We start from the raw sequence: 13,299 nt of genomic DNA on the forward strand, positions 1-13,299 counted from the left end.
GAATGGACTTCGGTTAATAACATTAACACGGAAGTAAAATGGCAAGTGGTGGATGGGATTTAGAATCACAGAAGACCGAAATACGTGATCTTTTGAATACTCCTCTTGTGAAGGGCGACAAATGGTAAGATAATGTTTTATTATCTATGATGCTTTCTATAATTTATTGTAACAAATGTCTATTCACATCAGTGGGATATTATCAGTGATCAAATTTTAAAAATAAACTGTTCTTAGACTAGCATTTTCAAACGGAAAAGCATTTACTTGATATATATATAGGCATGTATATTTTCAAACTTCACGCTTTACCTCGGTAATGGACAACTAAATAAATCTCTTTAAATGCCCTATTTGATATTTGCAAATTAAATAAACTACAAACGTGTACGAAATTCATCCTTGTTTTGAAGAAAATAAGATGAAGGGTATTAAGGTTCATCATAACAAACGGACAAATATGGCTGTATTTACATGCTAAAAATTACTCTGAGTACAGACTTACCTGTGGAGTTGGAAAAGTTTGAATGCCTGGCATCCAGTAGATATAATAAAGTTAAATTCATTTTGTGTTTCAGAAAAATAAAATCTCTTTTGGATTTTGATGGGCATTTTTTTTCCTTCATGCATAAGGTGTGAAAATTAACTAAGTTGTGGTATAACTATGAGATGCTCCCTCAGGTAAAAACCGGTTTGTATTGTTTTGATTGTCCTTAATTGACATGGACAACAGGTAGCATAACAACTATAGGTGAGTTAAAGAGTTTATCTGAGTCAGTGAGTGGACAGTATCAAAGTAATTCAGGTGTTTGTTTATTTTTACACCTTCTGCAGAAAGAAAAAAAAATGCCCATCAAAAACCAAGAAAGATTTTATCTTTCTTAAACCCAAAATGCATATAATTTTTATATATCTAGTGGATGCTAGGCATAAAGACTTTCCAAACAGCACAGGTAAGTCTGTACACAGAGTAGTTTTTGAGTTGAAAATACGGCCAGATTTGTCCATTTGATATGATGAACCTTAAGTCAATGCGACGGCTTCCAAAAACGAGAATAATGAATGGAATCGCTATATCAACCGTAACCATTAGTTTAGTGTAACTGTTGATTCCTATTCAAATATACTCTTGAAAGGACAGTGTTAAAATGCAATAAAACTGTTTCAGGATTATGTACCCTTGTGTTGATTCAATGCTAAACATGAAAATTTTGTAGAAAATCCTAGGCCTTTATCCTTGTTCTGTTATATTTGGCAATTTGATGACTGATAGATATAGGATTATTGCATGCAGTGCTAGCATAGATTTCCTTAAAAAAAGTTTATTAATGTAGATATTTATTAAAACAAATAAAAATATGGACCAAATCAAGTACACCTTTTAGGGTTCTCTCGACTTTAGTGACTCAGAACGAGGTATTTTGGTATTTATCATCATAGAATTGCAAGTGAGATTCAGAAATATATGTTACAAATTTTATAACAAAAATCCTTGTTTTAAAGGCTGTGGTTTTTCTTTAAAAATCTCGGTTTATTTGCCACAAAGTACTCTTTTTCTAGTAAATGCAATGAAACAGTAAACAAGTATGTCCATCAAGTTTCCCCTTTGTATATGTACTAAATGGCCTATCTCTATTATTCATTATATCTGTAGTTTTGATACAATTGAAGTTTGAAAAATTCGTACAAAAATGGCTACAGAAGGGGTATTTAACCTTAAATAAACACAAATCGACCAAACAAAGATTTTCTCATTCAATTTAACCTTTTCACTACTTTTAAAGTCTGGTTTCCAATTAAATGATGTTCGTCTGCGCCGCTTAGAAAGCAGAACAAACTTTTTTAAAACATGTTAACGTTCTAAAAGAGGGTCGAAAGATACCAGAGGGACAGTCAAACTCATAAATCGAAAATAAACTGACAACGCCATGACTAAAAATTAAATAGACAAACAGACAAACAATAATACATATGACACAACATAGAAAACTCAAGAATAAACAACACGAACCCCACCAAAACCTAGGGTTGATCTCATGTGTTCCGGAAGGGTAAGCAGATCCTGTTCTAACCTGCGTATGCGCTATAATCTTTGCTCATTGTTGAAATCGTACAGTGACCTATATCTGTTAATTTTTGTGGTCTCTTGTGGACAGTTGAATTGTTTCATTGGCAATCATACCACATCTTCTTTATATATTGATGTAACGATTATGACTGCCTTCATCATTATAAACATATGCCACTTGACCAATTTCATTGTTTGATACATGTATGCTTTTTTCATACATATTATTATTTATAACAGGTATCTTTTGGCTACTTCATGGTTCAAACAATGGAAGAAGTATGTTGGATACGAATCTTGGAATGCATTCAATGTTGATGAGATAGAAGAACACCCAGGACTTATTGATAATTCACCAATACTAGAAGGTTTGGATACTGTTTATTGAAGATCGTTGTTGGACATTGTTTTTCAACAACTCTTCGAATAGTCTATATAAAAAAAACCGGATTGGATCATTTTTAATAGTCACAAGGTAGGAATGTTAATGATGCAGAGTTGTTTCAATTAATTACTACAAAAGAAAGAATCTTATTTTTTTTCTTCAAAACTTTGTTAAAATGTCCTAGCTTTCAATCACCAGATCACTGAGAAATAAAAATGACTAAAAAGGTAATTTTCGTTTATGATATTTAGTAACATGATCTGTATGACATTTCCTTCATTTTTCACTGTACGCATTTCGGTTTAATTTTCTGGACACGGTTTCCCATATAAAGTTCAGTCCATGTAGGTCAAAAAGCACTTGGAATTATAGTAGGAGACAAAACCTTACCAAAATGACTGAAGAAAAATATAGAAAATTATAATAGCTTTTTATAATATCTTGTCAAACTGTTCAACACTGTTCATATCATAAAAAATCTTTTTTGTGTGTTTGAAAAAATAAAAAAAAAACCCACTAAAATGGTGTTGTTAATGAGAGATCTGCGTTAACTTGTTGTTAAATTAGTACTTTAACATGACCACAGAGAGAGACAAAGCTGTTGGATTTACTGTTGAAGGAGGATGACGTCAAATGAAATTATTTTAAAAATGTAAGAACAAATGTGGTTAACGGTATTTTTTTTATCTTTGGCTTTGACTAAACATTAACTATTTGCTACATGGAGTTTACTGAAAATAATCAATCAATCAATTATCCTGCAATGTGAATTTGACGATAATATACTCAGCCAAAAAAGTTTAGCAACACTTTTTTTGATATTTTGTTTTTGTTGTTTCTGGAAATTTTGTTTATAAACATCATTGATATAATCCTAAATTTAAAACAGTTGTATTTTTTTCCCTGGTGATTGATTTGGCGCCATTTCAGCTTTGCACTCGGAATTGATGTTATACCTTCTGTACCTGTACTTTTAAAACGATATTAATGTATTTTTTTCACTAACATTCAGAAACACACCATTTGTAAGAAAAACACATACACCTTTGAAAAAATTGCGTGGAGCGTCAACCAAGCCACCCAGAAAAATTACCGTCAAAAAGCTCTTGGAATGGTTGATGCCTAAATTATAGGTATATTTATCCAATATCCACCCGTTTATAGTATGGATCACATTTCCGACCTTACATTGATTCCTGTACGTGCTACGTGTACAATATTTCGAGATCTTTCGGAATTATATTCCAAGTAACTCTCTTCAGAGGTCGTCCGTTTATGTTGTTTATTCTCTAAATGTTTATTTGTTTATTATTTTGTACATTTTATTTATTATTGTACCTTTTGTTTATTGTTCGTTTTATAAACGTATGGATCACTGGTTTTGGTTATTAGATTTAGTTTAAGATACGTTTCAATATGCATTTTTCATTGTCAGCGCACCTTCCTTTGGTTTTAGTGTAACTGTCTAATTAATTTCTATTGGGAGACATTGATTTATTTCAAGCGTTTCTTAACGATTTCCCCAATGTTCCTGTTTCCTTTGAATGCTATTGTAGGTTTTTTATCAAAGAGATTTTTGAACTGCGGGTTGTCTTGAATTACATGCCAATGTTTTCTTATAATGGTTTGTAAATTTTCCGCATTAGCGTGGTATTGTGTTATGAAAGATATATTATAGTTATCTGTGTTTTTGTTTATGCTTGTTTCTTTGTTTGTTAATTTGTTTAATATTTCTGTATGAAAAATAAATTCGCAATATTTTATTTACAAAAGCGATTTTGTAACCTCTTTGTATTAATTTTTCTGTAAATTATAGGTATATTGATCCAATATCCACCGTTTATAGTATGGATCACATTTCCGACCTTACATTGATTACGTGCTATGTGTACAATGTTTCGAGTTCTTTCGGAATTATATTCCAGTTAACTCTCTTCAGAGGTCGTCTGTTTTGTAAATAAAATATTAAGAAATATTTCCCATACAGAAAGATTAAACAAATTAACAAACAAAGAAACAAGCATAAATAAAAACACAGATAACTATAAAAGAGGGACGAAAGATACCAAAGGGACAGTCAAACTCATAAATCTAAAACAAACTGACAACGCCATGGCTAAAAATGAAAAAGACAAACAGAAAAACAATAGTACACACGACACAACATAGAAAACTAAAGAATAAACAAAACGAACCCCACCAAAAACTAGGGGTGATCTCAGGTGCTCCGGAAGGGTAAGCAGATCCTGCTCCACATGTGGCACCCGTCGTGTTGCTTATGTGATTATAAATCCGGTAAATAGTCTAATTCGGTAGGTCATATTCATGAAAGGGAAGGGGATTGTAGTTACGACGTAAGGAACATATCCGATATCATTTGTGAAACGGTTATTCCATAACGGTCAACCAACTCGTGATGGCGTCCGTAAAATTTACGAAGGGATGATTTCAACTTCACCATTTGGAACTCTTGGTTTAATAGCTTCCTTGTGAGCAGCAAACCTCTATAAAAAAAATCATGATAGGAAATGCAAACACGGGAATATCGTATCAATTGGGAGATATATACCCCGTATGCAGGTGCTGCTGGAATGTTGCTGCTTAGAAATGGAAAGTTCACAATTGGAAAGCTAAAATCATCTCTTTTGTCGTAAAGTTTTGTTTTCAACCGACCCTCATTGTCAATTTCTAGATGTAAGTCAAGATATGAAGCCGACTTAACTGTATCTGTAGTATCCTTTATCTCTAGTTCGATTGGATAGATGCGTTCCACATAGTCACCAAATTTTGAATTGTTTAGTGAAAGAACATCATCTATATAGCGGAAAGTAGAGTTAAAGGATATTGCTAACTTCTTATCTTTCTTCCTAAGAAGTTCCTGCATGAAGTCAGCCTCATAATAATAAAGAAACAAGTCGGCGAGTAGAAGGGCACAGTTTGTTCCCATTGGAATGCCGACAGTCTGTTGAAAAACACGTTCTCCGAACGTAACAAATATGTTGTCAATCAAGAAATCAAGCATCTTGATAATATCAGTTTCAGAGAATTTTTTGTTTGAATCAGAGTGATTCTTTACAAAGTAGGATTTATCCCTCCCTAAGACAAGATACTTGTATCTACGTTGGCCATTTTTTTTTATGAAGCAAAGTAATACCAACTCTTTCAATTTGTCTTTTAGTTTGGAATGTGGAATACTTGTGTAAAGAGTAGAAAAGTCAAATGTTTTAATACTGTTACAAGATGAAAGAGAGTTAGATTGTATGTACTCTAAAAGATCTTTTGAATTTTTAAGTATCCACATCTGATTCACGCCACCTCTAGAATAGGCAGTTTCACAATAACTTTGAAGCCCGTCTTTGATTGCTGATAAAATAGATGTTAATAATTTAGAAAGAGGTTTTGTGGAGCACTTGGAAGACCCAACAATATACCGTTGTTTGTAAGGACACTTATGTAGTTTAGGTATCCAATACAGTGATGGAAGATCCAGTTCTTCATCTTTGGTTGAAATTCCAAAGGAACATAAAACAGACCTATGATTATCCAGGATTTCCTCTTTGGTAAGTGTCGTGAGGGTATATGTTGAGTTTCCAAGTGAATTGTCAATACCTAATTCGTTTTGAAGCAGTTGACGTAATGACTTTTACACACAAAAACGATGTTATTTGGGGCTTTATCTGCGGGGACAACAACATATTTGTCATGGAGGTCGGATAGGTGTTTTGCAACATTTGGGTCTTTAAAGATTGACGTAGCATGGGCATTGATGGACCCATTCAGTTTCTTAATTCTGATTTGTATCAACGACCTCACTGCCTTAATCCATTCGGAAAGAGTGTCTACGTCTTCCTTCTCACGCTCAGCCCATTGCCTGGCATAATCCTCGACTGAATCCATCAAAATTTTAAAGTTGTATTTCCAATTGATGGATTTAGGCTCACGATATTTGGGACCTTTCGATAACACATTTCGTAGAGAAGTGTTATTAACAATGTTAAGGTCATATATCTTTCATAACACAATACCACGCTAATGCGGAAAATTTACAAACCATTATAAGAAAACATTGGCATTTAATTCAAGACAACCCACAGTTCAAAAATCTCTTTGATAAAAAACCTACAATTGCATTCAAAAGAAACAGGAACATTGGGGAAATCGTTAAGAAACACTTGAACTAAATCAATGTCTCCCAATAGAAATTAATTAAACAGTTACACTAAAACCAAAAGGAATGTGCGCTGACAATGAAAAATGCATATTGAAACGTATCTTAAACTAAATCTAATAACCAAAATCAGTGATCCATACGTTTATAAAACGAACAATAAACAAAAGGTACAATAATAAATAAAATGTACAAAATAATAAACAAATAAACATTTAGAGAATAGAAAACATAAACGGACGACCTCTGAAGAGAGTTTCCTGGAATATAATTCCGAAAGAACTCGAAACATTGTACACGTAGCACGTAATCAATGTAAGGTCGGAAATGTGATTTATACTATAAACGGGTGGATATTGGATCAATATACCTATAACCTATAAGCTATATACCAACATATAAATAAAATTCTAAATATCTTTCCACACAAAAACAAAATATTATTTCATAAACGTATGAAAGATGATGGATATATTTTATTTCAAGGTACTACGGAAGAAGTTAAACTTCTTTTCGAAATAGTAAACACAAACCACAACCTACTACAATTTACTTATGAAATTGACAGACAAAGTTTGAAATTTGTAGACTTAGAAACGTATAAAGGACAGAGATTTCAAAAAGAAAATATCCAACAGAAAAATTCCAATATCTACACCAAAATTCTAACCACGCTAAAAGCTGTTTTAAATCCTTTATTAAATGTGAAGGAATAACAATTCTTAGAAAAACCTCTGATCCTGACAATTTTAATGAAAGAATAAACTTATTTACAAAAAAATTAATACAAAGAGGTTACAAAATCGCTATTGTAAATAAAATATTAAGAAATATTTCCAATACAGAAAGATTAAACAAATTAACAAACAAAGAAACAAGCATAAACAAAAACACAGATAACTATAATATATCTTTCATAACACAATACCACGCTAATGCGGAAAATTTACAAACCATTATAAGAAAACATTGGCATTTAAGGGGGTAGACCTTGGTACAGGGAGATAACTCTTTAAATCAGTTATGTGTTTGTAAAAGTCAAGTTTCCTCAATGAATTTTAAGCATTTACCTGAAACAGATTGAAAATAATCTTTGTATCCAAAAAGCTTAGAACATATTTATGAAAATGGCTGACACAAACGCACTGATGATTTTAAGAGTTATTTCCCTTAACCTAGGTCTACCTCCTTAATTCAAGACAACCCACAGTTCAAAAATCTCTTTGATAAAAAACCTACAATAGCATTCAAAAGAAACAGCAACATTGGGGAAATCGTTAAGAAACACTTGAAATAAATCAATGTCTCTCAATAGAAATTAATTAGGCAGTTACACTAAAACCAAAGGAAGTTGTGTTGACAATGAAAAATGCATATTGAAACGTATCTTAAACTAAATCTAATAACCAAAACTAGTTATCCATACGTTGATAAAACGAACAATAATAAATAAAGGGTACAATAATAAATAAAATGTACAAAATAATAAACAAATAAACATTTAGAGAATAAAAAACAAAACAGACGACCTCTGAAGAGAGTTACCTGGAATATAATTCCGAAAGAACTCGAAACATTGTACACGTAGCACGTAATCAATGTAAGGTCGGAAATGTGATCCATACTATAAACAATATACCTATAATTTATGCAAATGATTGTTGATGACATCTTGGCTCGATTTAATGTGCATAAGGCACTAGTTTAGAGACTTACAAATAGATATCGACAAACTGCAACTGCACAGGATAGGTCGATATCTCGTAGACCAAAAAACTATCGTCAGAAGAGGACCGCTACCTTCGCTTTACGTAAACACGTGACAAGTTTTTTTCCGGCCACAAAAGTAGTGCATGGCTAAGGACAACTGCTGGTGTGCCTGCCAATCCTTCATTGTTGCACTGAGGGCATGGCTGAGAAATTGATTTTGAATAACACTATACTCATTTCCGCATTTTGACCTTCCCGCGCTCCATACAAAGAAAATCCTAATGAATGTGAGTGTTAAACATTCATGTTGCTTCTGACATGTCATAATTCCATTTTGTTTTTATTAAAATTATATGTTGTTATGATTTTGTAATAAAATAAAATTTCAAATTTTTGTTGCTAAACTGTTTAGGCTCAGTATATGTACAATGATCTCATTATTTCCCATTTGATAAATGGCTTATGGCGTAGAAAATAGATAATAATTCTGATAACATAAGACAATTGATGTCATTAGAATAAAATAGTCACCTGATGGCTGATTGTTTTAGACGCGAGAATAAGAATGAAAGAGATAATAAATCCAGTGCTTGTACGACACAACTCGTCACCCAACACTAAGTTGGAATGTGAGTCAGGCTTGTAAGTCCAGTTTTTGTGATTACATGTAGGATTATAAACCCTTTTTGTCGGATGGGTTTGTTTTTATTGTTGATAATACTACTTTTCAGACTATTAAAATTTCACGGGACACTGAACCTTCCCACATTTTTTTGTTAGAAGGTGTGTTTCCTTCGTCCGAGGAGATTTCCGTTGTTGCCTCCGTTTTGTTACAAGGTGAGGAGTTAGGTTGTATAGATGTTTCCCTCCATCGTATTTATCTGAAGTCAGATTTATTTACTGGACCAGTTGTTGTGGGTGTTTGTCCTAACCTCCCTGTTGAGGGTTTTTCATTATTGCCAGGAAATGATCTAGCTAGGAACAAAGTGTTTGCTGTACCAATTTTGTTTTATGATATAAATAACCATATGGACACCGACTTCGTTTGGCGTTACGATTATTTCGACGTTTTGTGGTATCTTTTCACAAAGAACACTTTAAAGATAAACACGAAGTCGGTTGCCCTATCTTTTTTTTGTACCATTAAAACAGAAATTTATGTATCAACAACATATAGTTGTTTTTTTTACGAAAAATGTATGAAGTGGAAATCAGAGATTTGACAAATATTTTTGCCGATTATATGTGCTTTCTTTACAAAAAATGGAAAACAACACGTTTAATAATTTATTGCGTCCGAAGCGCTTTTCTGGATTTACCTTCATCAGGAACGCTCAAAGCCAAACATTTGAAATCCAAAGATGGGTTAGAACCAAAAATTGTCGAAGAGCTATATTTCAAAATTTTTTACCCATATTGATAGAATTCAATGAAATATATTTCATATGATAAATGAGATAAAAGCAATTTTTCGATTTTCAGTTGTAGTTCAACAATACAAGGTTGTAATTAGCAAAGTTTCAGCAAAATCTGCGACGTATCCCGTTTACTGGTCCTTGACTTTAATTTTAAAGTAACTGTATATAGTTATAAAACGAAAATAGTATCACATTTTATGGTGTAGCATTCATCTATTTTCGTTGGATAAGTACGATCACGTGTTTCAAAGGTTATTTCGCGTATCTGTGGTCTTTTTTTCTATTTTTAACGTATATTGACACTATGTTTCTATTTATATGTATACTGGTCTCACGGTCATAAAACTTTCGAGCATGATTTTTGTACTCAGACTCGAAAATCAACCAATCAAATTGCTGGATTTCATGTTTCGAGCATGATTTTTGTGCTCAGAGCACTGAAAAAAGTTTTATGCCTTCAAGGCCAGGCCTTGCGGTCATAAAACTTTCGAGCACGATTTGTGTACTCAGACTCAAGAATCAACCAATCAAAATGCCGGATTTTGTGTTTCGAGCATGATTTTTGTAAAGGACCACTCTGATTCAAACAAAACATTCTCTGAAACTGATATTCCTAATCTTACAAATATTATGTTATCAAACGTTTGTGAGCTTGAAAGACGTAAGGGCATGGACAGATCAAACTGAATAAATAAGGTCAAAATTTCCGACTACCTAAAAGGTGGATTGTACCATTTGGAGACTGACAGTTTGTTTTAACATTTTTATCGTTTTCAGATGACACTGGAAAGTTGCAGGAACGCCTGGTCGATGAGTTAGATTATCAACTTGTTCCACTGGATGCTTGGAATAAACTAGTATCATGCTATGGGATATTGAATGATCAGGTTATTATTATTTTTTCATTTAATTATTCGTAAATGAATCAAATGAAGATCAATAAGTCTTTTCAATATGACATAAACAATTATTCACTATATTACTGCAAGTTATATCTTTTTATAGATTTGTATGATTTTTTTTTATCCCTGATGTAAAACAGGTAGAAAATAAACTCATCATAGAAAACCACGAAGAAAACACGTTTGAGAAAAGTTAAAACAACGTGGTTTTTTTTTCACGTGACCAATGTGTAGAACTTAGAAGCCTTTAAATCGTGTGGCGTCCAACTGTAACAACATTATTTGATAGGGGCAGTTATGTTATAAAAATAATCTGTTATAGGAATGAATGACAATTGAATACCTCGCGTTAAATGATCAATGTCTGACTGCCACATAGCATTACGTTTAGACCACACTGTAATATTTTGCTTTAAGAAAACGAAATTTCATCAACTTATTTACAGCAAATCATTATTTAAGAATGGGAGACTTTCCATTAAATAAGATTTTCTATGTTCTAAGTCATTAATTTTGGGTTGTTCGACGATCATTTAAGGTTATTCGTGACATATGTTTTGTACTACTGAGTAAAAAGCAAGATTAGTTATAAATAATCAACCAAAGTGCTAGATATGTGCGACGGAACCTATTTCAGTTTTCCCGAGGCAAAAATGCCACCATGATCAACACCAAATATATTTGACGTATTTATGTATCAAACTAAATCATGAACAATAATAATTGACCCATGAACCATGAAATTGAAGTCAGTGTCTGATTAAACTATTCAGACAACATGACAAACATATTGCAATAATTCTTTTCACCAAATATATTTGAAATAATGCTTATAGTATCTGATTAACGGAAATACTAAGTATTGACTAATGAACCATGGAACTGAACATGCTGAAGTCTAGGTCTGATCACCCTTTCAGACAACATGTACAATATAGTATTGCAATTATTCCATTCACCAAATATACTTGACCTAATGCTTATAATACTACTTAAATTGTTTTTCTTTGGGAATGAAAATATTAAGTCAATGAAAGATTTCGCTGCAAGTGTGTGCATATCAAACACACTTAAAGTATACCAGACTAATATTGTATACGCTAGACGCCCAATTTGTCCACAGAGGACTCATTAGTGTCACTCGAATCAAAAAAGTTAAATAGGCAAGTTTGTTTTATAAAAATTAGGTGTTTTGTAAAATATATCTATCGAGTTGTGTTTTGTTGGTATAACGGAGTCATAAGTATATAAAATTTATATTATTATAAAACTAAGAATGTTTCTAAAGTTCAAATGTTCGAAAAATCACAAACTGTCTCTAGAATGTGATCGTATAGAGTTTTAAATTGAACCTGATTAGAGTGAATTCGGAATGGTAAGTGAATTAATTCTAGCATACCTTCGAAGAGGAGACATGGTGGAATCTTTTCTGTACATTTTTTCCTCGTTTTGATATACGGTCAATCGTCCTGGTCTGTGTAAGGTTATACGTTTGCTGCAGGATACCATGTAATTGAAGTAAAAACGGATTGAATAACAAAACGTACAGTGTACTACCTAAATACACATGTGTCTGTATGGAATGATATACTGTTACAAATTGACCTAAAAGACTAATTGAAAGAGTTGGTATTGCTTTTTTTTATAAATAAGAATGGCCAACGTCGATACAAGTACCTTGTCTTAGTGAGGGATAAATCGTACTTTGTAGAAAAAACACTCTGATACAAACTTTTTTCTTTCTTCTGAAACTGACATTATCAGTATGCTTGATTTCTTGATTGACAGCATATTTGTTATATTTGGAGGATGTTTTTTTCAACCAATATCGGCATTCCCATGGAAACCAATTGTGCTCCGCTTCTTGTTTCTTTAGTCTTATGAGGCTGACTTCATACAAGACTTTTTAGGAAGAAAAAAAGAAGTTTGCAATATCCTTTAACTTTACTTTCCGCTAAAAAGATGATGCTCTCTCACTAAATAATTCAAAATGTTGTGACTATTTTGAACGCATCTATGAATTATTCGAAAAAGTAAGGTTTTTCTTATCGCAGTCATAGATAACCGTATTTTGGCATAACTTTTTGGAATTTTGGGTCCTCAATGCTCTTCAACTTTGTACTTGTTTGGCATTTTAACTAGTTTGATCTGAGCGGCACTGATGAGTCTTATGTAGACGAAACGGGCGTCTGGCGTATTTTATTAAAAGGCTGGTTGGTACCTTTTATAACTAATATCACACACTGTAAAAATTGCGATTGCGATTGTTTTAAATTTGCGTCATTTTTTTCTAGAAGTAATTCACTTCGAACTAACTGTGTCTTGAACCTGTTGAATAATTGATTAAGATAGTTGTGGCGTTGTAACACCATAAGGATTTTTTTAATATAATTTTTTTTTTTTTTTTATTATTATAATTTTTTATTCTCTTGAATTAAATATTAGAATTACAACCATTCAATTTATAGGTAGATACGTCTTGCTTTTCAATCAAAAAGGAAATGTACACACCAACATTGTTTAAAAATAAACACAGAGAATATACATGCCGTTTTGTCTATATCTTATCTTGTAGGTACCAGTAGAGCGTCATGTTATAGAACGGGGAATGTTTCAAAAACACTGTAAAGTAGAAGTATATCGTTTAG

At 32.4% G+C, this 13,299-nt stretch overlaps 1 protein-coding gene across 1 annotated transcript; it reads left to right on the forward strand.

Annotated features, from left to right (window-relative positions):
• On the forward strand, positions 1-10,669 carry LOC139483010 (ubiquitin carboxyl-terminal hydrolase 15-like). The gene is made up of 3 exons (XM_071267039.1): positions 1-124; positions 2,309-2,436; positions 10,527-10,669. The coding sequence occupies exons 1-3, from the start codon at positions 39-41 to the stop codon at positions 10,667-10,669; spliced, it is 357 nt and encodes a 118-aa protein (XP_071123140.1). The 5' UTR covers positions 1-38.
• The last annotated feature ends 2,630 nt before the right edge of the window (positions 10,670-13,299 follow it).

The sequence above is a fragment of the Mytilus edulis genome, chromosome 7 (genome assembly GCF_963676685.1).
Source record: "Mytilus edulis chromosome 7, xbMytEdul2.2, whole genome shotgun sequence".
NCBI classification, from domain to species: Eukaryota; Metazoa; Mollusca; class Bivalvia; order Mytilida; family Mytilidae; genus Mytilus; species Mytilus edulis.